This window comes from Papilio machaon, chromosome W, assembly GCF_912999745.1.
Source record: "Papilio machaon chromosome W, ilPapMach1.1, whole genome shotgun sequence".
NCBI classification, from domain to species: Eukaryota; Metazoa; Arthropoda; class Insecta; order Lepidoptera; family Papilionidae; genus Papilio; species Papilio machaon.
In genome coordinates, this window is record NC_060015.1 from 6,889,746 (window position 1) to 6,916,319 (window position 26,574).

General features: G+C 45.6%; 1 protein-coding gene and 1 long non-coding RNA gene across 2 annotated transcripts; one reads left to right on the forward strand and one right to left on the reverse strand.

Moving 5' to 3' along the window:
- Nucleotides 1–8,803: 8,803 nt before the first annotated feature.
- On the reverse strand, nt 8,804–9,820 carry LOC123723031. Its single transcript, XM_045685571.1, has one exon. The coding sequence runs from the start codon at nt 9,818–9,820 to the stop codon at nt 8,804–8,806; it is 1,017 nt and encodes a 338-aa protein (XP_045541527.1).
- A 13,912-nt stretch (nt 9,821–23,732) lies between these two features.
- On the forward strand, nt 23,733–25,801 carry LOC123723297. The gene is made up of 3 exons (XR_006756712.1): nt 23,733–23,890; nt 24,086–24,195; nt 25,778–25,801. It is a non-coding gene; the product is annotated as an uncharacterized LOC123723297 (long non-coding RNA).
- Nucleotides 25,802–26,574: the final 773 nt, after the last annotated feature.

Below are 26,574 nucleotides of genomic sequence, written 5' to 3' on the forward strand. Positions count from 1 at the left end.
CACCTCGACCTTCCATCCACAGATTTTGGGCACCAAGGCCGGGGATGCGAAGGAGAGGTCCACGATGGACCCCCCCTGTTGGCGCACGCAGGTCAGCTCCCTTCCTCTATTGAGGAGCATCAGCCCCGACGCGGCCGCCCAGTCCTCCAGCTCTTCCCCCCTCGGGTTCGTCGCGGGAGATCCCCAAGCCGTTGATTTGGCGTTGAAGTCCCTCGCGACGATCACGGGGAGGTGGGAGACCCGCGCCGTAAGCGCCTGCACCTCTGCGAGGGCGCGTTCGAAGTCGGCGAGGGGCCAGCTGGGTGGGAAGTATACCCCCACTATGGCCACTCCCCCGACGACCACGAGCACGCTTCCCGTGCCTCTCGCTACCTTCCGGAGAGGGGGGGAGCCGCCGCGAGCCGGAGCGGAGATGGCCACCAGGTTGCCGACATCACCCGCCCAGTCGTCCCGAGAGGGGATGACGTACGGGTCGGCAACCACCACTACATTTATCAACCACTGCGCCATGGTTTGGGCCAGCAGGTCCTGTGCTCGGGCGCAGTGGTTGATGTTACATTGTAGGAGTCGGATGGTGTCCATTTACGAACTGGTGTCCATCCGCTCCACTCCGGCCTTCTTGGCCTTGCGCCGAGGCCATCGCTTAGGCGCACCTCTCTCTTTGCGCGCCGACTTCTGTCCGGCGGTGACGCAGCCGTCGCCGCCGATCGAGTGGCCCGCCGGTTTGCCCGCCGCCTCACAGACGGGGCAGTTCGGGTCTGCCGAACAGTCTCGCGCCCGGTGATCCGGCTTTCCGCAGCGGAAACACAGCTTGCTGCGGTCCACCTCACACTGGCACTTGGCACCCATGTGCCCCGTCTCGAGGCAGCGGAAGCACCGCGTCGGCCGCGGGGCGAGCAGCACCACCCTGGCCGAGGTCCAGCCGACCCTCACGCGACCAGCGTCGGTCACCTTTTTGGCGGCCGCCACCGGCACGCTCAGCCAGAGGGAGCCATCCCCCCTCGGGCCGAAGGCGAGCTTGCCCGACCTTATAGAGTCGGCCGCGCAGCCTCCCTCTCTGGCCACTGACTCCACGACCTCGGCCGCGGTGACAGAGTCGTCGAGGCCAGTGATGCGCACTTCTGCGCATTTCACCGGCCGGCCGATCCTGACCTTCTCCGGGCCGAGCACCTCCCTGAGTTTAGCGGCCAGAGAGTCGGCCTTTTCCGGGGCTGCATCGCCCCCCACCTCCAACATTCCGGCGCCCGTGGCCGCCCTGCGGAACTTGACGTCGGCGATGCCGAGTTCCGCGAGGTTAATGCGGCTCTCTATTAATGAATTTCGTATGCATTAAATCAAACTATGACTTTTCTTCTTACTTTTTATTATTTCTTTTTAACAGAGAGGTACACATCATTACACACACATTTTTACAACCGAAACAAATCATCGAGAACAGACATAGACAAACTTATTTTACTTTTAATATTTATTTCTATGTTGTGGATAAGTGGACATTGATCCTCAACACTCTCCCTCAATGTGCGCTTATCCACTCATCTCTAACATTAAACAAATTAAGCATTTTACACAATTTCACAAATCGTTCTCCTGACATAGGCTTAGTCAATACATCAGCTATTTGATCTACTGTAGACACATATTTAAGAATTATTACACCTTCCTCAACCTTTTGTTTAATAAAATTAAATTTTACATCAATGTTTCAAACGTTTCTGATCAGGATTTTTAACTACTTTAATTGTACTCTGGTTGTCTTCAAATATTACAATATGACTTATTTTAATATTAAAATCTAATACTAATTTACTCAACCAACAGGCTTCAACAGATGCTTCACATAAGGCAATTAATTCTGCTTCAGTAGTACTCAATGCAACAGTACTCTGCTTCTTTGACTTCCATATTACTGTATTACCAAACAATTCAAATAAGAAACCACTAGTAGACTTTCTATCATTATCTCGAGCAAAATCTGCATCTGCAAAACCTATTAGGCTGTTATCTTTACATTTAGAATATATTAAATTATAATCAATAGTTTGCTTAACATATCTCAAAACACGCTTTAAAGCTTGCCATAATTTTAATGTAGGCTGTGATTGAAATCTACTCAGATATGATACGGCTATTGCTAAGTCTGGTCTTGTGCTGACCATAGCATACATTAAAGAGCCAATTAGGGACCTACATTGATGTTCTAGTGTCATGTCAATTTCTGTCAAGTCAAATTCCAATTTAAAGTTAGGGTCCATAGGTGAGTTAGTTCCTTTACAATTTTCCATTCTGTAAGATTCAATAACTTTCTGTAAATATTTAGTTTGATTAAGATAAATACAATTTTTATTCTTCTGAATACTAATACCAAGATACATTAAATTGTTATTTCCTAAGTCTTTCATACTAAATTTAGTTTTTAAGAAATTTTTGACAGTTTCAATTTCAGTATATTCTGGTCCTACTAGTAACAAATCATCAACATATAAAATCAAATAAAGATTTCCTTTGCTATAAAGACAATAATCATTTTGAGAATGTGTAAAACCACATTTAGTTATAACTTCTGTAAATTTCTCATACCAATACTTTGGACTTTTCTTTAAACCATATAATGATTTCTGTAATTTTAACACATATCCCTCCGGAACTGATAATCCTTGTGGGATTTTCAAATATACTGTCTCATCTATTCGTCCATACAAAAATGCACCTTTTACATCCATTTGATGAATTTCATAGTTATTCTGAGCTGCTACTGAGAGAAGAACTCTTAATGTCTGTAACTTCAAAACAGGTGAATATATATCTTCTTTCAAATAAGAGTGAAGTTTTTGACAAGTTCAAACATTATTATTATATGGCTACTAATCATTTTAACAGTAATATATTAAAATTAAAATCAGATAATGGTCGAGAATATATTTCAAGAGAATTTCAAGATTTTTGTTATAACAAAGGAATCCAGATGCTGTACACAGTGCCATATAATCCACAAATGAATGGTGTTGCAGAACGGATGAATAGAACACTAATAGAAAAGGCAAAAACCATTTTAATAGATTCAAAATTAGGGAAGGAATTTTGGGGACATGCAGTTTTATTTTCAGCATATGTGACAAATAGAAGTCCAACAGAAGGGAAGCATCAAACTCCATCAGAATTATGGGAAGGCAGGAAACCAGATGTTTCTAACATGCGAGTGTTTGGCTGTGTGGCATATAACCATGTTCCTAAAGAGTTAAGACAGAAATTAGATAATTCAGGTAAGAAAATGATTTTTATTGGATATTTCTCCTCGGGATATAAACTGTATGACATAGAAACAAAGAAAGTAATATCAGCAAGAAATGTAGTATTTGATGAAACTAAACCTAAAAGTGACAACTATACAAGATATGTAATGGACCATATAGAAGAGAAAAGAGATGAGTATAGTGAGCGAGTTCCTCACTCGAGCGCACAGTCACGGAAGAGACGCGGCATTTGCAGGCGGACAACGCCCGCCTAAGAGCCGAGATGGCCAGCCTCCGCAAGGAGCTGGCAGAGCTACGGGAGGAAATGCAGAGAGGGCGAACACAATGTCCCGCCCCCACAGCCACGGACATGACCGCGGAGGCCGCCCCTACAGGGCCCTCCCAACTAGAGGAGATCTGTCGGACGGTGATGGTCCAGGTGGGCGGGATGTTAAATGCCCGCCTGGCCTCGTTTGAAGACAGGCTCCTCCCGGAGAGAAGATTGCGGCCGCCGCTGGCAGCCGACAAGAGAAACAGCGGACGCTCTTACGCGGCGGCGCTCTCGGGGCCAGCACCGGTATCAGCACCGGTGCCAGCTCCACGAGTACAGGGCAAGGCGCCCCCAGCGCCGCCAGCCAAACCTGGCGCCAGCGGGCTTCCGCGGCAGGCGCCCGGTTTGTCCACGCAGCGCCCTGCGGCGTCCGCACAAATTCGTCCGCCCCAAGCCCAAGCGCGGGCTACAAAAGGAGGCACCTCTTCTACCCCGCTTTCGGAGGGGGAGAAGAGAAAAAAGACAAAGAAGAAGAAGAAGAAGACAAAGAGTAGTCCACCACAGGGGCATCAGCAGCCGCCGCAGCCGCCGCAGCTTATTGAGTTCCCGTGGATTAAGGTGGGGCCTAAAAAGCGGCCCGACGCAAAGAGTCGCGCCCGTAAGCTCCAAGCACCCCAGTCGTCAGCAGTCGTCCTGACGTTGCAACCGGGGGCGGAAGAGAAGGGCGCGACTTATGCGAAGGTGATTGCCGCGGCAAAAGAAAAGATAGACGTGGCGGAATTCGGTGGCCAGGGGGTCCGACTACGAAAGGCAGCCAATGGAGGCCGCCTTTTCGAATTCCCAGGGGCCTCCAGTGGTGAAAAGGCGGACTCCCTGGCTCAAAAGCTGCGGGAGATCTTAGGTAGCGAAGTCGTCCGGGTCTCCAGGCCCATGAAAATGGCTAGCCTACGGGTTACGGGTCTGGACGACTCCGTTACCAGTGCCGAGGTGGTCGCCGCTGTTGCGGCGGCAGGAGTATGTCCAGCGGAACAAGTGAGGGCTGGAGGAATAAACGCCGGCCGCGACGGACTAGGGTCAATCATTGTTACCTGTCCCGTCGCGGCTGCGAAAAAAATTGTAGAGGGCGGAAGGCTGCTCGTGGGCTGGGTGTCCGCGCAGATTCAGCTTCTGGACGCCCGGCCCCTTATGTGCTTTAAGTGTCACGAACGTGGGCACACGGTGGGCCAATGCAGCGAAGAGGTTGATCGCAGCGCTTTGTGTTACCGTTGCGGTCAACCGGGCCACAAGGCCCGCGAATGCTCCGCGGCACTGTGCTGCGCGGTTTGCACTGCCGCTGGCAGGCCGGCAGGCCACCGCGCGGGCAGCAGAGCCTGCGTCTCCCCACCCAAGGGGAAAAAGAAGGGAGGAAAAGGCAGTTCGAGCCAGGTGGCCGGACAGTCTTCTTCCTCGCCCCAGGCGGTAGCGCCAGTGGCTGAGGAGGTTCCAATGGTCGAAGGTTAAGAATGGACTTGAACCTCCTCCAGGCTAATATCAACCACTCCGCCAGAGCTCAAGACTTATTGTTCCAGAGTATGGCGGAGTGGGGGATCCACATCGCAGTGGTAGCTGAGCCCTACCGCGTCCCGTCAGGGGATGATTGGGTGGGGGACGTAGATGGTGTCGTGGCTTTGACGTCCCGGTCCATGGTGGGATCTCCGGCCTTCGCCAACGTTGTCCGAGGCCGGGGATACGTCTCCGCTCTTGTCGGCGACATCATGGTGGTCGGTGTGTACTTCTCGCCGAACCGGAGGAACGAAAGGAAAAGATAGAAGGAATAATTGGAACGAACTCACGAGTGACCAAACCGTCCACCAGTGAATCCTTGCTGATGCAATCTTCTCCTTTTCTTGACGATGACTCGCAGATTCAGCGGGTCGGTCCGAAGTCCGGCGTTCCGTCGACTACTTTGTTCTCGAGCGCGCGCGGTTGCCGGCGAGGTTTCTTCGGCAGGATGATGATCTTGACGACGATGAAGGCTCCCGAAGATCTTCTATAGCTGAAGACCGCGTTTTGAAGTGCGCAGAGACTCGACGTGAACGTTGCGGAGACCGTTATTTCGATAATTACGAAAATGAAGACGGCGAGAATCCTAAAGGACCAATGTTCGAGGACCTAGGAGAGTGGACTGTATAAAAGCTGGTTACTGCCGTCTTGATAAACGATCGTTCGTAAAGGTCGTCCGTTGCCGGTGGGGTCCAAGATGGCGAGTGTCGTCGACGTCGACCGCCGTCCGCTCGTACGCGCCGCCGGTCGTGACGTCGGTCGTGACGTCGGTCGTGACGTCGCAGCACCAGCTTGCCATTTCTCAACAAAAACGATACCAAATTTGTAATTTTTTGGACAAGATTTCACTAAAAATAACTAAGTTAAGATAAATTGTAAAATGTAAACAAAGGTTATAAAGTTAACAAGGACTATTTTAAGGACAATTAAGCAAAAAAGGATACAACAAAAGGTGTCAATCCTATTTATTTTGTGTATAGATTAATTTAGAATAAAAATTTTGGCAAAAACTTTTGAAATTAAAAAGTTTTTTTCGGAATCAAATTACGTAAATCGAAAACAAACACTTGTAAAAATTTCCAAATTTTTTTCTAAAAAACGGTAATAGTATAAATAATACAGTGCTGTATTAGAATTAAGTATTTTGGACCAATAAACTTAGATTTTTGAAAAATTTGTAAAAAATTAAAACGCTTTTTAAAAATACTTCTAAAAAATCTAGAACTTTGTAATTTCAATATTATTGTAGAGCTAAAATTATAGTATAAATTTGACACCTAAATTAAATTTTTCGGATTAAAATTCTATTTTTATAACAGTTATAAGAAAATTTATTGTTTTTTGGAAATATTAATTCGGGGGGTTAGTTTGTGTTAGTTTAATAAGTGGAATCGTGATCCTGAGGAAAATCCCTACAAAACGAGCCCAAACTCGACTAATCTTGGACAATAAATAAAGAATCTAGGACGTGAGCGGCCATTTTGGACGCCATATTGGAAATTTTAAAACTTGAATAACTCTGCAATTAGTGGGCCAATTGTAACGGGGTTTTCGATAGGACACTTGGCACGACCTGGGCTAGTGTTTCAACGAGTAAAATTGTACTTGATAAATTGACAAAAATTGTGACGAAAGTTAAAAATTCGAACAGCCCTACTCGAGCCGAGACAGACAAGCCCAAACACGACTATCTTTGGCCACGGGACTCAGGAGATATAGCCGTGGAACTAAAGTCCTCCGCCATCTTGGATTTTAACTAAAAATTTCAAATCCCTGTAGCTCCGGCCACACTTGTTGTAGGATACTCGTGTTTGGTATCGTTGGAAAGGACTTGAGAGCCTTCCATTGCAGGCAATAAAACGACTCTAGATAGAGCCAGACTCTAGTTGAGCAACAAATTTTGTGTTTCTAAATTTAAATAAGAACTCTTGAAAAGAAGTAATTGTAGGAGCTTGGCGCTATCGTCTTATTAGTATATAGAGACGATCTCTACAAATTGTAGAGTCATTGTAAAATAAGTTAACTAAGCTATTTAAGCTTTTATCTGCCTGTAATTGTCGTCTTGCATCTATTGTGCAATACCTAGGTTAATTGAAAAATTTTATTGACGTATAAAAGTTTTTTGACTTTATACATAGATTGTAAGCTTTACAAAAATTTGAGTAGTCGTTAAGTTTTTAAAATATTAGACCGGTCAAAGACCCATTGAAAATATCAATTTATGTTACTGTGCTGTCCGACTGTCCCCCTATTGGGACACTAAGATTATTATTATAAATATTGTATTTAAAGTCTTATTGACCGTCACCCTTATTGGTGGCGTATAGTTAGGTAGGTTTTTGGGACTGAGAATATTTTCAAAAATTTTATACGATCGCCCGAACAATGTTTGGATTCCGAACACCCGAAAAGAAGACCGGCCAGGTAACTCCACCTGGTATAGAAAGGCCGGGAACATCCAAAATGGTCTGCGTAGAAAAGACAACTTCTCCTCCTCCTCCTGAAAAAACAAAAGGCACCTTAGTTAAAGAGGCACAAAGGAAATTAAACATCAAATTAAATATACATAAAGAGACTTCCGACAGCTCCCCAAAGTATCGGAGTCGAGCTGCGGAAGCCAAGACATGGGTAACGAAAGTGTACAAGAACCCAAAAAAGCCCCGAAATGATACAAAAAAGGTCGGGTGTAATAGTCGTTTAATTAGGATTAGCCGCAAGCACGTATAAACAATTGAATCAAACACTTGCGTGAATTTATATCGTACAGCGCCATCTAGTGTCTTTAGAACAAAACTGTACGTTAACAACTTTCGCGTTGTTACGCCTGAACAGAAAGCTAAAATACAATTGGGTCAATCAAGGAACATCAAAACGGAAATAAAGAATGAAGTTTGTTTAGCCATAGATATTTTATACAAGATAATCAAGGAATTAGAAGGAGAAATACAGGAAAAAGGGGAGAATGAAAAAGGAAAAAAGAGAGAAGAAAAGGAACCAGAAAAAGAAAAAGAAAAAGAGAAGGAAATGGAAAAATTTGGGAAAATCCTAATCCAAAAAATGGAAGAACACGCGGAACTTATACAACAAAGTAATGAAAAAATTAGCGTATTACAAACCACATTAGAGGAGCAAAAAGAATCATATAAACAAAATTATACTTACGCAAATGCTGTTACACAGGAAATAAAAACAACGAAACAACCAACATTACATTCGATAGTCGTAACCGCCAGAAATGAAATAGAAACAGTAGAAGAGGTGTTAAATAGAATTGGAGTAGCAGTAAACGCGAAGGATGGCGGAATATCGGTTGAAAAGATAAGAAAAGCGAAGGATAGAAAGGTAATAGTAGGGTGTAAGACGGAAGAGGAGAGAAAGATATTAAAGGAAAGATTAAAGAAAGCGGAAAAACATTTAAATGTAAAGGACATTCAAAATAAAGACCCGTTAGTAATTTTAAAAGACGTGTTTAACTACAACAGCGACAAAGAGATAATGATTGCTCTGAAAAATCAGAATAAAAATATAATAGACGATATAGACGCAACCAGGTTGGAAATAGTGTACAAAAAGAAGGCAAGAAATCCCCACACTAGACACATAGTGTTGAGGGTACCCCCGCAGGTTTGGAGAAAAATGATAGAGGCAGGAAAGGTACGGGTCGACCTGCAGCGGGTGGTGGTTGAGGATCAATCCCCACTCGTTCAGTGTTCGACCTGTCTGGAATATGGACACCCGAAAAGGCTATGTAGAATTACTAGCGAAACCTGTAGCCACTGCGGGATGCCGGGACACCAAAAGATGAAATGTGACAATTGGCTAGCAGGAGTGGAGCCAGTCTGTATCCACTGTAAGCTAGAAAGGATGGATAAGGTAAATCATAACGTTTTTGATCGAGAGTGCCCGGTGAGTACACCCCCTCTCGGGGCGCGAGGCGTCGAGCCCTAGGCATTGCCGCGTCGCAAATAGCCGTCAAGTCCCGACGGAACCTGGCAGCCCTTTCTCCGACCCCCAAGGATTGAGGGGGGTCGGAGGCCCACGCAGAGACGATTGCGGCCTCCTCTGCCAGGTCTCCGTCGAGACGTGACAGCTGCCACCTAGGGAAGACGCCTCTGCCGCCCGCCGTGCGAGTTTGACGCCCAGGGGGCGCTGTGGAGACCCTAAACCTGATGTACAAGTGATCTGACAGGGTCTCCACATCCTCCAGGACGCGCCAACACGAGATGTGCGCGCCGATACTGGGGGTGGCGAACGTCACGTCAACGACCGAGCCACCCCGCGCGCGCACGCATGTGAAGGCGCTGCCCCGGTTCTCCGGGACCAGGCCGATAGTGAGGGCCCAATCCCGAAGGTGCGCCCCCTTGACGTCGGTGATGGGGGATCCCCAAGCCGCGCACTTAGCATTGAGGTCCCCCATCACGATGACCTGGGCTGGCAATGCCCTCCGCACCACCAGCTCCAGGCCATCCAGGAACCTCTCGAATTGTGAGAGGCTCCTGTTCGGGGAGAAGTAGACTCCGATGAGCACTACTTCTCCCCAGTTTGCCGCCACGTAACCCGCGCCCCTCTCCCTGAGAGAGAGGTGTTGCGGGCCCGTTGGCGGCACCACCATTCCGACCGAGCCCTCCTTGTCCCCGACCCAGTGTGGTTGGGATGGGATGTGGTAGGGCTCGGCCACGACAGCAACGGCAATTCTCCACTCCGCCAGGGCCTGCATGAGCAGGTCCTGTGCGCGGGCGGAGTGTAGGAACTCTGCATGCAGGTGTCTGGGCATTATGACACCTGCATGCGTTCCTCTTCAGGCTGCGGCTGCAGCCTGGGCGGCGGTTGCGCTTGTGGCGCAGGGGGAGGGCCGATGGTGCGGGCCTTCCCCCTCACAGTGGGGGGGGGGTGCATTTTGCTCCCCCCATTATATGTGCGTGCGGGCAGCCTGTCCTATTGCACACGGCGCAGTTGACAGGCGCCTCGCACGCAGCCCTCTTATGGCCCTCCTGGCCACATCGGAAGCAGAGGCGACCATCCTCTGCCTCCGATGGGCATAGGGCCCGGGTGTGGCCCAGCTGCATACATTTAAAGCAGCGTAGCGGCCGGGCTCTCACCGCGGTGACGGTGGCCATGCAGCATCCAATGGCCACCTTCCCTATCTGTGCGAGGGCTTTCGCCGCCGCTGCCGGACACCGCACCAGAGTGGAACCCCCACCCCAGAAGCTGGGCCTGATTAGGCCCACTTTGACCATATCGGGGTGGCAGCCCCCGGTTGACGCCAGTTTGGCTGCCACCTCTTCGCGCGTCGTCGTCTCGTCCAAACCGGAGACCCGAAGGTCTGCAAGTTTGGACGGACGCGCGATGTCCGCCCAGTCGCCGATGACTCTGACCAATTCGACAGCCAGGCCCCCCTACCTCCATTAGCTTGGAGCCGGTCATGCTAGTTCTGACTTTCACCGTCTCCAAGCCTAGGTCCCTGAGGCAGATCGCTGCCTTGGCCTTGGCCAAGACGTCGACGTATTTGGCCTCAGAGACCTGTCCTGCTTCGTTTGTGATCGTGGCCCCCGGTTTGAGGGTGACGGTTATGGCCGCCGTTTTGGGGGCCACGATCTTTACAGCCTTGGGAGGGGGGGGAACCCGCTGCACCCTACCAGGGTGAACTGGTGCAGCGGGCGGGGCCCCGGCCGGAGCCTTCTTCTTCTTCTTCCGGGCCTTCCGGCCGACCACTTGGGTCCACGGTGTCTCGTCGCCCCCGGGTGTTTGGGGGGCGGGATTGGCGGTTCCGGCTCTGGCCTTTGCGGCCTTCCCTGCGCTCCCCTCTCCGCCAGCAGGTGGAGGGGGGGGGAGGGGCGGCCGGTCCGGTCTTTTTAGCTTTCCTTTTCGGCCTTGGGGCCGGTCCGGCTTTGGCCGCTGGGGCCGGGGCCGGTTGTGCCTCTGCGGTTCTAGCGGCACCAGCCACTAGGTTTGGCCGGGCCACAGGGCGCGGCGGTGGCGGATGGAGCCTATCCGCCTGGAGGGGTGGTCTGACCACCGGCTCAGGGGGGAGGCGCGATTCCAGGTCTCCGAGGCGGGCGTTCACCATCCCGCCTACGGATTCTAGAAGTTCGCGCCTCATCTCGTCAAGCGCGCCCGAGTTCTGCGACTCCGAGTATGCCTCTTTAAATGGCTTTCGAGCTGCCTGCTCTACTCTCCTCTCCCTCTCCCTCTGCCAGTAGTGCTCTCGCCTCCTGCAGGTAGGCGTTGTGCGCCCCTGGTCGTCTGGTACGGCCTCTCGCTGCGGTGGACACTTTTGTGACCGGGCCCGCTGCTTCCACTTCTTTTAAGGCCCTCTTCTTCCCCTTGCTCTGTATCCCAGTTGGGAATTTGAGGGAGATTTTACGGGTCGCGGAACCGCTGTTCTTCTTCCGCGCCGTGCTCGTGCTCGTCTTCCTTCCAGTAGGGAAGCCCTCCAGTGTGCTGTCCGACTCAGAGGATTCCGACATTGAGACTAGCTCCAAGTCGTTCTCCCTGTCATCCCCTACTCTTCCAGTCGTCGAATCCATATCATTTGCATCGTTGTCCGTTATTTTCGCCGAGGTCGTTGGTTGGCAGTCTTTGGCCCCCCCAGAATACGAGGGCCGGCCAGAGGTCAGAGTGACCTCTGGGAGGGATTCTCCGCTGGTGTTACCAGCGGTACCCTCCTGGGGTAATGAATTATTGAAGCTTGCCATTTCCATTTTATCCAGTGTTGTCGGACACCGGAAACCGCCTTTTTAATGCAGGGTGAGGTCCCCTAGCCATGAAGCGCGGCCTTGGAGGCCGCCATACACCGACCGAAGTCCACTGCCTTTTAACGTGTTGCCGCACGCCCTCGCCGATGTTCCGCAGGCCTGCCCGGTATGGGTGGCCCTATCCGGTATAGCCCCACGGAACATCCTACTCCTCCTCAGGGTAATTTTTTAGAGAGGTTTTCTTCCTCGCGGCCCCACGCTCAGTGCGCAAGGCCCCCGGTCCGCTCAGTGCGGATTACGGTTTGCTTGGCGTCCACCGATCAAAATGACCAGTGGACGGCCAAGTGTGGTGTTGCCACCGGGTAATTTTTTAGAGAGGTTTTCTTCCTCGCAGCCCCGCGCTCAGTGCGCAGGGCCCCCGGTCCGCTCAGTGCAGATTAGGGGTTATCCGGCAGTGGCCGAAGCCCTCGCCCACCGGTCGAAGACCGGCAGACCCACCATCGGGATAGCGCATCGCTGCGCTCCACCCGTCTGGTGTTTGATTCGCGGGGCCGAAGCCCTACCCCGGCAGAAAGCCGGGGCGTTCCCCTATCCACCACCCGGGGACGCGCCACGTCGGAGTTCACCTCTCCGCCCACTCGGACAACCGAGCAGGTCCGTGGACTCCTCCGCAACCTTTTTTTTTTTTGTACGAGGGGAAATGCAGTTACGCACCCCTGCGCTGGGCCTGTATGAGCGAAGAGGGTCCACGGCTGCGTCCTCCTCCCGCCGACGTTCCGCCGCCTCCTTCAGCGCCATCACCTCTTCGCAGAAGGAGGCGACAGCGTTCCAGGAGCTCTCGCTACCCACCATCGCGTTGACGACAGCGGGCAGCGAGAGGTCCATCCCGATTTCTGCCACGAGTGCGGCGCGCTGGGCCGACCAGTGCACACACGACTCCAGAGTGTGCTGCGCCGAGTCCTCAGCGTGGCCGCACTCATGGCACCTCGCACTGGGCTCTCGCCGCGGAATCCGGCACAGATACGCCCCGAAACAACCATGTCCCGAGAGTACCTGCACCAGACGGAACGAGAGAGCCCCGTGCTTCCGACCCGTCCAGAGCTCGAGGACGGGCCGGATCGCCTCAATGGTGCGTTGGCCGGCGGACGCCGTAAGCAGCCGCTCCCGCCATTCGGTGACGAGCTGCGCCTCCGCCGCCCGCCGCCACGCACTCTCCTGATCCGGGGGAGGGTTCTCCCCCCGGGATCGGGCATCCACTCTCACAATATTTAGAAATTGAATAAATGGCTCATTATTGTAATATAAAAAGACTATAAGAAAAGTGAATAATATTAAAAGTGTAAAAACTTAATAAATAATAATCATTAGGGTTTTTAAAAAAACTGCATTATTGTGGGAAATTCTCAAAATTGGCAATATAATTATTGTAACATAACTCAATAACTCATATCAATTAAACAAGCAAACTAAATTGTCCAAACGTGTTCTTAAAATTATAAAATACTTAAATGAGAAATTTTTTTTGTAAAACTAGTCAAGTCGGAAAAAGTCAGAATTAACATATTGACCCGGGCTTTTCCCGACAATATTAGTTATAAGTTATTATAAGTTGAATGGTCGGCGGAGTTGTTGCCCGCCGCCAATACGATTAAGATAACGGTCCGGGGTCATTGCCCTAGACGTGACGCCGTACTTTGACAAGGTTTATTGACCTTTGTATTAGACGTAATAACTGTTATTATTGGAATTAGACTATTAAGACTAACATAATCAAGTGTCATAAGTAATATTTACATATTTAACAAATATAACGACCATATAACGACAATAATAACTAAATTTAGTAAATATTTTAAACATTTTAAAAAAATGCTGTAAAATTTTGTAAAGACTTTCAAATCTCAAAACTTTAAAATTGTTAATTCAAATAAAATAAGAAATAGTTTGTTTACATTTTAACTTACATTATCATTTGCATACGCCTATTGTGTTCCGAGAGCTCGCTCGCTCGCGGTCATTAGTGGAACAAAGGAGCGCGGCGGCGGCCATTCTGTTATACAATAGGGCGTAATTAGTTGAAAAATAAGGATAAGACCAAAAAATAAGAATTAAGATTTTTATTTCATATCATTATAAATTTACTTTAATTAAAATTGCATATTTTTTAAATTACTTTTATTATTGTAAATCAAAATTATATTAAAACATCGTGTAATAGTATAGTGGAAAAGACTCAAAAATTTTAAACTTAAATTTGTAAAATAAAATTTTAAATTTAATTTAGATTTAGGTCACATGTCATTCTATTAGTGTTTACTCTATTTAATTAACTTAACTATAATTATAAACACTAAATTATACGAACTAAATTAAAATTAAAATTCTTACGGATAGTCTTATCCACACAAATATAAACGAGCAGTATTGAAAATTTTTAAAACTTTGTATAGATTCTACTTGTGAATAAATACTGGTACTTATAACTTAATACTTATATTTAATACTTAATACTTAACTCAATACTTGAGTCGGAAACAAAGTTTTAAAAATAACTTTTGAATACACGAATTAGGTCGATCCTTATTGTTTAAAATAGACATATTGACTCAGACTCTTGTCGGCAATATTAGTAATAAGTTGCTATTGTTTTCCAACAGGCGCTTTTGCCTAGAATTATAAAAGAAAAATAGTTGTAATTATACTAGTATTTAAGGTAAATTTAGACAGACTAAGACTGTGTCCCCTATTGGGACACTTAGATATAAATTTAATCTTAAGACTGTCCCCCTATTGGGACCATAGAATTAGAAAAATTTAAATAGTCATACTAGGTATAAAGTTTTAAAATTTTAAAATAGACCGGTCAAAGACCTATAGAATTAATCAATATTTGTTTTGTGCTGTCCGACTGTCCTTTATTGGGACATTACGATTTTTATTTTAAGTTTATTTATTTAATTGTCGATCCAGTCTTTTGACCGCCACCCCTTTTGGTGGCGAATAGGTTAGGTTAGAATAAAAATTTTACGTTGGGTTGTACTCACCTAGAAAATCATGTCTCCTCCGACGGGCAAAAACGTGAAAAACGTTGCCATCACACACGCAGAACGTAAGGACGACGATGGTAAACAAAAGCGGAGAGGTACCGCCACGACACAGCCGCGAGCTGTGCCACAGCCAACCTCCCAACCAATGGAGAACGCCACGATCCGGGCCAACAGGCTGTTTCTGGCCGCGAAGGCCCAACTGGAGCTGTCAGGAAACCTGAAGTCGTCCATCAAGGAGGGCGTCTTGGACGGCCTGTCAGAGCTGTTCCAGATAGTCCTCCAGGCGGACGACCGGCTCCGGAACCTGGACCTCCAGTTGGATCAGTTGAAGTCTGAAAAAGAAAAAGAGATTATGGAAAAGATGGAGGAAAAGAACAAGATCATCGAAGAGTTGGCTCGGAACAAAAGTGGACAGGATATAGGAACAAAGTTAACAGAACTCGTTACAAACACAGAATCAATAAAGACCATGATAAACCAAGATGTAATGAGTAGATTCGACGAATACCCACCGGGCAGGGCTTTATGCGGCAATGTCAAGAAATTGGAAGGTCTGATGGAAATAGTAAAAGAAATAAAAACAAATGTGGAAAAAAAAAAAAAACAATAAAACAATAAAACAGTAGAAGAAGCCGCAAAGGTAACAGAGGGAGCCGAAAAAATGACAGAGGGTGTAATCAAGAAAATAGAAGAGACTAGCATGAAAGTGGAGACGGTCGGGACACGGGTTGGCGAGGTCGGGGAGAGAGTGAAAGAGAACGGAATAACCATAAGGGAGACCGGAAAGGCCCTAGAGGCCTTTAAAGGCCCCGGGGCCGTAACGTACGCCGAAACGGCAAAAGCCCAAACACCAAAGGCCCACCTCTCGCCCGGCCAACCCAGCCACGCCCTGATCGTATCCTCTAAAGTAGACATGGACACTAATGAAAATGTCATTGATAAGGTAAAAAAGGCCCTAGATGCCTGTCAGGAATACAGATCGACAGGATAAGAAAAATAAGAGATGGGAAGATTGTCATAAGCTGTGGAAATAAGCCAGAATTGGAAAAAATGAAAGGTCGGCTTAAAACTAACAGCGACCTAAAAACTGAACCTGCGGCAAGTAGAGACCCTAGAGTGGTCATAAGGAACGTGTTCGCCTACAACACTGAAGCCGACATAATAGAATCATTAAAAGTCCAAAATAAAAGGTTGTGGGCGGACATGGACCCTGATCACTTTAGGGTCAAAGAGGTTTCCACGGACCTGCTCGGTTGTCCGAGTGGGCGGAGAGGTGAACTCCGACGAGGCGCGTCCCCGGGTGGTGGATAGGGGAACGCCCCGGCCTTCTGCCGGGGTAGGGCTTCGGCCCCGCGAACCAAACACTGGTAGGTTTTTTTTTTTTTTTTTTGCAGGTTTGCCGTTCAGGGCACTTCTTGCGTGGCAAGAAACTTTTTTATTCGGGTTGCACTGACCTGATTGTTGCAGTTATCCTCTTTTTATGATTCGGCAGAACCTAAGGTGTTGCTTGTTCTACTACTATTAAAATTGCCTAAACCTTCCTATTTTTTCCTCAAATTTTCTACTATTTTACTTTAAATTTCAAACTCCAATTAGTGGAGTACTTAGAAACTATCAATGTACTACCCGAATTCCAGTCTGGGTTTAGAAAAGGTCATAGCACAACCACAGCTCTTTTAGATGTCACTGACAACATTATCACCGCTCAGGACGACGGCATGTGCACATTGTTAGTGCTTCTAGATTTCTCACGGGCATTTGATTGTATAGATATATCACTACTTCTTTCTAAGATGTCGTATTACGGGTTCGAACCGAATACGGTAAAATGGTTCCAAAGTTTCCTCACAGGTCGTGGTCAGTGTGTCGAAGTGGCTAGAGACGACGGTCGCACATGGCGTTCAGATTATCGCCCCCTTACAAGAGGAACCCCCCAGGGAACTATCCTATCTCCTATTCTCTTTGTTTTATATACTGCTGATATAATAAAGTGCATACAAAATTGCAAATATCATTTATACGCTGACGATTTACAGATATACATCTCATTTAAAAGTAGTGAATTGGACTCTGCTATAAAATCTCTTAATGAAGACCTTGAAAGGTTACAAAATTGGTCCATAAACAACAGTCTTATTCTAAATCCCGGCAAGACGAAGTACATAATTTTCGGATCCAAGTATCAAATTAACAGTATACCGACTGATTGCCAGGTAAGGTTAGGAAATGAGATTGTTGAGCGTGTTTATGAAGCTCGAAATTTAGGATTAGAGCTAGACCAATACCTACGGTACGAAAGTTACATATCTAAAATCGTACGCAACTGTTTCTATAGATTAAAATTACTGTACAAAATTCGGGGATATGTGAATGAACGCCTTCGTAAACAGTTGGTGGACACGCTGGTGTTGTCAAAACTAAATTATACAGATGTAGTTTATGGGCCGCGTTTATATGCTAGGACTGAAAAGATAATACAGAGGGTTCAAAACGCATGTGCCCGTTTCTGTTTTAATGTGCCGCCACGTAGTCACGTAACGTTGTTTTTCAATGAAAACAATATTTTAAAGATCGGTTACCGTAGGAAACTGCATCTAGCTTTTCTTCTTTTTGATATAATTAATTTACAGTCACCTAGTTACCTATTTTGTAAGCTTGAGTGGTCTAAAGGTAGCCGTCCCAAACAAAGACAGGGGTCTTTGCAACTATGCACAAAGCGACATAAGTCTGCCGCATTTCGAGGTAGTTTTCGATACGCTGCCACGAGATGTTGGAATAATATCCCGCCACCTATTAAGAATGCGCTAACTAAATTAACTTTTAAAAGAAAGCTAAAAGTATTTTTATTAGAAGTCCAAAAGCAGAAAATTTATAATAAATCTTTTTTCTAATTTTATTTATTTTTTTTTTTTTTTTTCCTGCACTCTTTGGCTGCTTATCGAAATGTACATATGTAAAAGGGAGACTAATATTGTTCCAGAATTTCTATTTGTTTTAAGTTACATTGAAGTAATGATAGTGAATAAGTTTTTTTTTTTTTCTTTTCTTTAATATTGTTTTAAATACCTTGCATATTGAACTTAGGACCCGTTAATTATACATAACTTTAACTTCTTTTTATACCATAGTTCTTATATTATTCATTAGTTCTTATCTTATTTTATCTTTTGTAATATTGAAATTTTTATTTATCTTTATATATATAAATATTTATGTTTGGTTATCCACCGCTGCAACTGGCGTGCGGATAGTCGTGAGGGTTTTCGCGGAAGATCAGCGCTGAGTGTTCCAGAGAGGAGCACCCAGCATACAAAGCTGAGGGAGGACCCTATCCGGTCAGCATTGCAACGTTAATTATAAATGTTTCTTTATGCTAGTGTAATTTTAATTTTATTCTGTTTTATGTATTTATAATTATTTTGTAATATGTTAGTTTTTTATTGCGTTGTAATGGTGGGAAGGATTAAATGTTATTTTATTTATTTATTTATTTATTTAAAATTTTGAATTTTGTTTTTAAAAATTGATCTTGTTAGTTTTATTTTTCTCCAGACTTTTTATTTTTATTTTTAATGGATTATTTTATTTCCAGATGTCTCCGGGTAGCACACGGACGCAGCGGTGTCAACTTTCCACACATGTGAATTTCGCGGCCAACGTGACTGGTGAGTTGTTGCACGTATTTTATTTTTATTTTTATTTCATCGAGGTATTTCGCATTTGGAGCGCACGATATGTCATTATGGGCCATTTTGGTGTGCGCGATCGGGGCTGCGAGGCAGCCAGGAAAAACTGGTCCCACCCCCCTCTGACTCCCTAATATTCTAATGAATATGGGTAGTGAGGGGGGCGGTGCAAATCCGGTTTTAGACCTCCTTTCAGAACCGAGTTCCATACGGATTTTTGTTTCCAAGGGGCCCCTGGGGCTCAGAGCCGCGCGTTTCAGCCATCGGTTGTAATTTATAACTGGGATTTGTTCCCCACCATCCGCCTTCGATCCACGGGTGCAGAGGGCACCACTGTAGGTATACCAACTGCACCCGCGGCTCGCGCCGAAGGTGGGGACGCCTCCGCTATTTAACCAGCGCTGCTCTGAGCGCTCAGGGATCTCCCTTGCAGCCATCTCGCAACCCTTCTCGCCTTCACATTTCCTCCTCAGATTATATGTGCGCCCTTTTCCACCCACCTGGACAACACCGATGCTGGCCCGATATGCAAATCCGCGCATTTTCCGGAGGTTTGAAAGGTCACCCTCCGCACCCCCAGGGTGAGTAGGGACGGCTACTACGGTCCAATCACCAGTTTTTCGGGCGACGGCCGCAGTGCTCTTTGTGAGGGTTTGAGGATTCTTAAGAACCCCCAAACCGCCACCGAACACCGCGACCGCCGGCCTTACCAGTTCTGTTCCGGCCGTCCCTCTCTGCACCACCCTGGCGCTGCGGAGGCCGCCGATCCACCTCACCGAACCGTCGTTCAATTTGCAATAGCCCGCACCGGTGCTGCCCATCTGGATGAACGTGCTCCACCCTCCTACACTGTGACGGTCCCGCCGGGCATTTGCCAGGTTTTGTATCACCGACATCGCCACGGCGGGGCCCTCAGCAGTAGGCTATTGATGACCGTGCCAGTCTATCCCATTTCTGCCTGATGGGACAGTCGCCGCTGAAGGCAGCGTGCCTCGCGTCCCGTAGCCCGGCCAGGTCGCAATTCCTGCAAACCGGGTCCCTTCCGTCTGCGCGGGAGGGGCAATCCGCACGTTCGTGCTCCCCCCCGCACAGACCGCAAAGGTCCACGGTTTCTTTGCAGGTCTTGCGGCCGTGGCCGAACCCGAGGCAGCGAGTGCACTGCAGCAGCGGCGACTGATCCTCGGCCGTTAGTCCCTGAATGTCTATAAATATGGCCCTCGCCTCTATCATTCTGCGCCACATCTGTGGGGACACCTCCAGGACCGTGTGGGCCTGGTGAGGATTTCTCGCCTTTTTTCTATAGACCTCTTTGACCCTAAAGTGATCAGGGTCCATGTCCGCCCACAACCTTTTGTTCTGGACTTTTAGAGATTCGATGATGTCCGCTTCCGTGTTGTAGGCGAACACGTTCCTGATGATCACTCTAGGGTCTCTCATTGCCGCAGGTTCCGTTTTTAGGTCGCTATTGGTCTTAAGTCGACCTTCCATTTTTTCTAGATCTGGCCTATTTCCACAGCTAATAACTATTTTTCCATCCCTTATTTTTCTTACTTTGTCTATCTGTATCCCTGCCCTCCGGGCGTCCAGGGCCTGCCTCACCTTGTCAATGACATTTTCACTGGTGTCCATGTCTATCTTGGAGGATACGATCAGGGCGTGGCTGGGTTGGCCTGACGGGAGGTGGGCCTTGGATGTTTGGGCCTTTGCCGTTTCGGCATACGTTACGGCCCCGGGGCCTTTAAAGGCCTCTAGGGCCTTTCCGGTCTCCCTTAAGGTTTTTCCGTTTTCTTCCACTCTCTCGCCGACCTCCCCAACCCGTGTCCCGACCGTCTCCACTTTCCTGTTTGTTTCCTCTATTTTCTTTATGACACACTCTGTTATTTTATCGGCGCTCTCGGTTTCCTTGGCGGCCTCTTCCAGTGTTTTGTTTGTTTTTTCCACATTTGTCTTTATTTCCTTGACTGTATCCATTAACCCTTCCAATTTTTTGACATTTCCGCACAGTGCCCTGCCCGGTGGGTATTCGTCGAATCTATTCATAACGTCCTGATTTATCAGTCTTAATAGATTCCGTATTTGTGACGAGTTCAGCTAACTTTATTTCTATGTCCTGTCCACTTTTGTTCCGGGCCAACTCTTCGATAATCTTGTCCTTCTCCTCTATCTTTTCTCTAATCTCTCTTTCTTTTTCAGCCCTCAGCTGCTCCAACTGGAGGTCCAGGTTCCGGAGCCGGTCGTCCGCCTGGAGGATTACCTGGAACAGCCCGGAGAGGCTGTCCAGGACACCCTCCTTGATTGACGACTTCAGGTTCCCGGAAAGCTCCAGTTGGGCCTTCGCGGCCAGAAACAGCCTGTTGGCCCGGATCGTGGCGCTCTCCGTTGGTTGGGAGGTTGACTGTGGCACAGCTCGTGGCTGTGTTGTGGCGGTTCCTCTGGGTTTCTCCTTGCCATCGTCTTTACGGTCCGCGTGTGCGATGACAACGTTCTTAACGTTTTTTCCCATAGGAGGAGACATGATTCTCAGGTGAGTACAACCCAAACGTGAATTTATTCTAGCCTAACCTATTCGCCACCAAAAGGGGTGGCGGTCAAAAGACTGAATTGAAAATTAAATAAATACTTAAAATAATAATCGTAATGTCCCAATAAAGGACAGTCGGACAACACAAAAAACAATTATTGATTAATTCAATGGGTCTTTGACCGGTCTATTTTAAAATTTTTAAAACTTTTACCTAGTGTGACTATTTAAAATTTTCTAATTCTATGGTCCCAATAGGGGGACAGTCTTAAGATTAAATTTATATCTAAGTGTCCCAATAGGGGACACAGTCTTAGTCTATCTAAATTAACCTTAAATACTAGTGGGCAATAGCGCCTGTTGGAAAACAGTAGCAACTTATTACTAATATTGCCGACAAGAGTCTGAGTCAATATGTCTATTTTAAACAATAAGGATCGACCTAATTCGTGTATTCAAAAGTTATTTTTAAAACCTTATTATCGACTCAAGTATTGAGTTAAGTATTATAAGTATTAAGTTATAAGTACCAGTATTTATTCACGAGTGGAATCTATACAAAGTTTTAAAAATTTTCAACACTGCTCGTTTGTATTAATGTGGATAAGACTATCCTTAATAATTTTAATTTTATTTTAGTCCGTATAATTAGTGTTTATAATTATAGTTAAGTTAATTAAGGAGTAAATACTAATAGAATGACATGTGACCTAAATCTAAATTAAATTTAAAATTTTTGTTTTACAAATTTAAGTTTAACAAATTTTGAGTCTTTTCCACTATATTATTACACGATGTTTTAATACGATTTTTGATTTACAATAATAAAATAATTTAAAGATTATTAAAAATTTTTACAATTCTAATTAAAGTAAATTTAAAATGATATGAAATAAAAATCTTAATTCTTATTTTTGGTCTTATCCTTATTTTTTCAACTAATTACGCCCTATTGTATTCAGAATGGCCGCCGCCGCGCTCCTTTGTTTCACTAACGACCGCGAGCGAGCGAGCTCTCGGAACACAATGGGCGCAAACAATAGGTGGTTTTACAACCAAGTCAAATTACGACAAATAAGTCGTTTGAAAACAAATAAGTCAATTTATAACAAATAGTTATTTTACAAACAAGTCGATTTAAAACAAATAAGTGGTTTTAATACAAATAAGTCAGTTTATGACAAATAAGTCGTTTTAAGACAAATAAGCCGGTTATTACAAATAAATATTTTTACAAACAAACAAGTCTATTTACGACAAATAAGTCGTTTTAGAACACTTTTTACACTTGTTAATAACCGCTTATAATGGTTCTTACTATTTTACAATTTTTGTTTACATCAATGTTTAAGTTTTATGAATTTTCAAAATTCAAAATAAAATAGAAGGAAAATTAAAATGGGTCAAAAAACCCCGTCAACCTTATTTTTTACAGGTGCTTGTTTAGCCTATTTACAATTTTTGTCAAAATACTTAAAATTAAAAAAGTTATTTTTGGAATTTAATTACGTAACTTTTTGGTCCACTTTTTGGAAACTTGTCTGTATCTTAAAAAATACTAATCTGAAAAATCTGAGTAAGGTGTCTATTTAAAGGTCTTTAAATGCCGAATCCGATGATATAATAAAAACAGTACCTTATAGATTTACTCTTCGAGATACGAATTTTTGAAGTTGTCACTAATTTTTCACTTTTTTCCTCACTCAATAACTTTTGATCCTTTTGTCTGATTTCAGATCCTGAAACGGCGTTTTGTTCACCTCGTCCTCAGCTATCCGATGGTGTGCTTTGTCACGCTCCAGCTGCCCCGGATCATTGACCTCATGGCCACGTGCTAGGTGTTTTTCTGCATTTTTCACCCGGTTTTCCGGGTCAGAAAAATCTGGAAATTGTCCAGGCTCCTAGATCTCGACGAGCTCTTCAATTTGACACCAAAAAACTGGTATGTCGTCGATCGTTCTTAGCCAGCGTTAATTTTCAAAGTTTGAAAACTTTGTAATTTTGCACTTTTTTAACTATAACTTCTAAACGGATTATCCAAAATTCACAATTTATACACCGTTTTGTTCCTTGCACTATTCTGCGTACTTTGATATACAACACTCCACCTTTTTCAAAACTTTTCCCACTCTCGCGATTTTTTAACACTTTTTCAGGTGCGGAGCGACGCGGAACGGCGCGGAAGCGGTGTCGTCGGCACGGCGGCTGGCGCGCAACTCAACACTGGTAGGTTAGCTAGGTTAGTTAGGTTAAGTAGGTTAGTTAGATTAGGTTGCGGGCCCCTTGTGGGTCCGCAAAAGAGAGGGCGGCGCTTGCCGATGGGCGAGCGTCTATTAGGTTAGTTAGTTATGTAAGTTAGGTTAGGCTGCGGGCCCACTTGTGGGCTCGCAAAAGAGAGGGCGGCGCTCGCCGATGGGCGAGCGTCTATTAGGTTAGTTAGTTATGTAAGTTAGGTTAGGCTGCGGGCCCACTTGTGGGCTCGTAAAAGAGAGGGAGGTGACCCCGAGCTGAGTACCACAGGGAAAGGTGAGGGCGAACCTATAGGTTAGTTTAGAGTAGGCTAGGTTAAGTTAGTTGCCCATTTGCCAAAAATGGGTTGTCGGTGTGAAAATATAACCGCTTGCAAGTGTAGAAAGGTGTCCATTATCAATTGAACTTTGAAAAAAAATCAACATATGTGAATGTTTTTGTAAATACACAATATTAATAAAAATATATTTTGTTGGTCTATAGGTGCACAACAAATACACTGGTGCAGATTTCGATGAAGACTTACGTTCGGTGCTGCGTCGTGCTGGTTGCCGCGATGAGAAGGTCGCCTTCATACTGGACGAGTCTAATGTACTGGATAGCGGCTTTTTGGAGCGTATGAACACGTTACTGGCTAACGGAGAGGTAAACATATCTAATTGTAGTAAACTTCGTATTTAGTAAAAATACAACTATCGTAATTATTAAAATGTTAAATGTGTTAATTTTTTTATTTTGAAAATTTTATCTTTGCTTAATAACTTGTATGTGTTAAGATTTAAAAGTGAGTAATTTTAATGTAATAGTGGGTTTGAATTTGTAGACATTGTTTGTATTCAGGTGCCCGGTCTATTTGAGGGCGATGAGTTTGCAGCGCTGATGACTCAATGCAAGGAAGGTGCGCAGAGGGAGGGACTCATGTTGGATTCTAACGATGAATTATATAAATGGTAATCTTATATATATAAAAGAAAGTCGTGTTAGTTACACCATTTATAACTCAAGAACCTCTGTACCGTCCCGCAAGGCTTAAAAGGGTGTCCTTGCGCCCTGGGTCCCTAACTCCCTAATGAGGTGAGAAAAGAAACTCAGGTGGTAACAAAAGATATATATAATATTACCAAGCACTCAGCGGTAGGCACATAAAATTTATAAGGTCGTGGGGTAACGTGCTATCAGTCTCTGCTTCCGCGGCGTTTATTACTCCCCTGCTTTGGCTGAACTACGGTGGCGTCGCCCAGCGACGGATGAGCGGCGGCAGGCCAAGGAACGGCAGGACAGGAGGTGCACGTCGACCGTAGCTGGGTGCTCCCTAGGCAGCTAAGCGGCGGCCGCAGGAATTCGGTAGACGTCGGTGCTGAGGTCGCAACGGCAGGTCAGCTACCGATGTATGAAGCTGGCAAGCGATAGCTTGCTCGGAGATGGCTAGCTTGATTGTAGCTTGCAGTAAAATTCGTACAGTGCTCCTGGAAATTCAAAACACCAGACCGTTAGTTCGGTAAGGCGTTGTTCCTCCGTCTGGTATCCACCATCAGCAACTCAAGAAAAGCAATACGTAGCGGCTTGACGATGGTGGAACTATCAGAACGGAGTTTACAAAGCAAAAGCGAAGCTAGCGAAAATTAAAATAAATTTAAATAAAATGCGAAATAACGTATTATAAAGATAAAGGATAAATAATGAAAAATCAGCAATAAGATCTTATGTAAAATAAAGAAAATACAAATTTAAATGTACAAAAGAAATAAGTTAAAGTTTTAAAAATGACCGTTAGCAACAAGAACAAAGAACGTTTAAAAAATACGGTTATAAAGGACAATTAAATTTAGCAACATTACATATTTTATTTTATGTGCCATAAAACTTACCCTAAAACGGGAACAAGTACTTAAATTGTATTAGTATTAATGTAGAAAAAAAAATAACTTTCGAACGCCAACGTTAGCCGGAAACGATCACACCAAAACTAAGACGCCGGTGACCGCTCTTCTCAGGAGATTGCAGGCAAGTGACCCGGCACGTATGCAGCGACCCCGCCGAGCCCGGGTCGCCTCTCTAACCCGCGCAGTCCCCGCGGCGCGTGCGCCGGAGTGCACAGACTATGTGACGTTTTAAATACGTTACAACGGCTGAATCGATTTGACTGAAAATTGATGGGCAGGTAGCTTAGAACCAGGAAACTGACATAGGATAATTTTTACCACGTTTTCTATTTTTTATTCCGCGCGGACGGAGTCGCGGGTAAAAGCTAGTCTATATATATAAAAGAAAGTTTTGTTAGTTACACTATTTATAACTCAAGAACGGCTGAATTGATTTGACTGAAAATTGGTGGGCAGGTAGCTTAGAACCAGGAAACGGACATAGGATAATTTTTACCACGTTTTCTATTTTTTATTCCGCGCGGACGGAGTCGCGGGTAAAAGGTTAATAATAAATCTTACAATTACACTATTTATTAAAATTTGTACTTTTTTCCACCATACAAATAGTCTGAAGAAATGATAGACAAGAGATGTTGTTATTATGTAGGTTCACTGGACAAGTGATGCGAACCCATCTTCGGAAGGGCTGAAGGACCGAGCGGCCACCTCGCCTGCGCTGTTCAACAGATGTGTACTCAATTGGTTCGGAGACTGGAGCGATGGAGCACTATTCCAGGTACTTTTATATTATATCTTTGTTGATTCTATGTTTTTGGTCAGTAAATATTTCACTAAGTGAGTCCCTTAGTGAATATCAATACAGAGACTATTTAAGTAATTTTTAAACTTTTGAGTTCTGCTTTTATTGTTTTAGTTTTGTATAGAAAATAGATACGATTTCCTTCTTCTAATGCCTCTATGTTACGAAATATTTGTTCAAACTGGCAATAGTGAGCCATTCCCAGATGTTTCTTAAGTCTTATTTTCCAACACTTCTTAGGAATCATTATAATCGTTGAGTAATCAGTTGAGATGTTGATACGTGTTACTATTACACCTGCTGCTATTGCTCTTGCAGTATCCTTGTTATATAACATGATTTGTCGTTAAATATAAATGACAAGTGTTTGTGTGTGTTAGGTGGGCAAGGAGTTCACCCGGCGCATGGACCTGGAGTGCGCGGAGTACGTAGCGCCGTCGGAGTTCCCGGCGGCGTGCGGTGAGCTGGGCGCTCGGCCCTCTCACCGTGATGCTGTCGTCAACGCCTGCGTCTACGTACACCAGACTCTGCATCGCGCCAATGCACGTCTCGCCAAGCGCGCCAACCGCACCATGGCCATCACACCCAGGTATTACTGCCACATTCACCACTCGTTATATCATTAAATTACTCTATAGACGCAC

Excerpts from the sequence above, each read along its gene's own strand:
- LOC123723031 (XM_045685571.1), bottom strand. The coding sequence starts at position 9,820 with ATGCCCAGACACCTGCATGCAGAGTTCCTACACTCCGCCCGCGCACAG.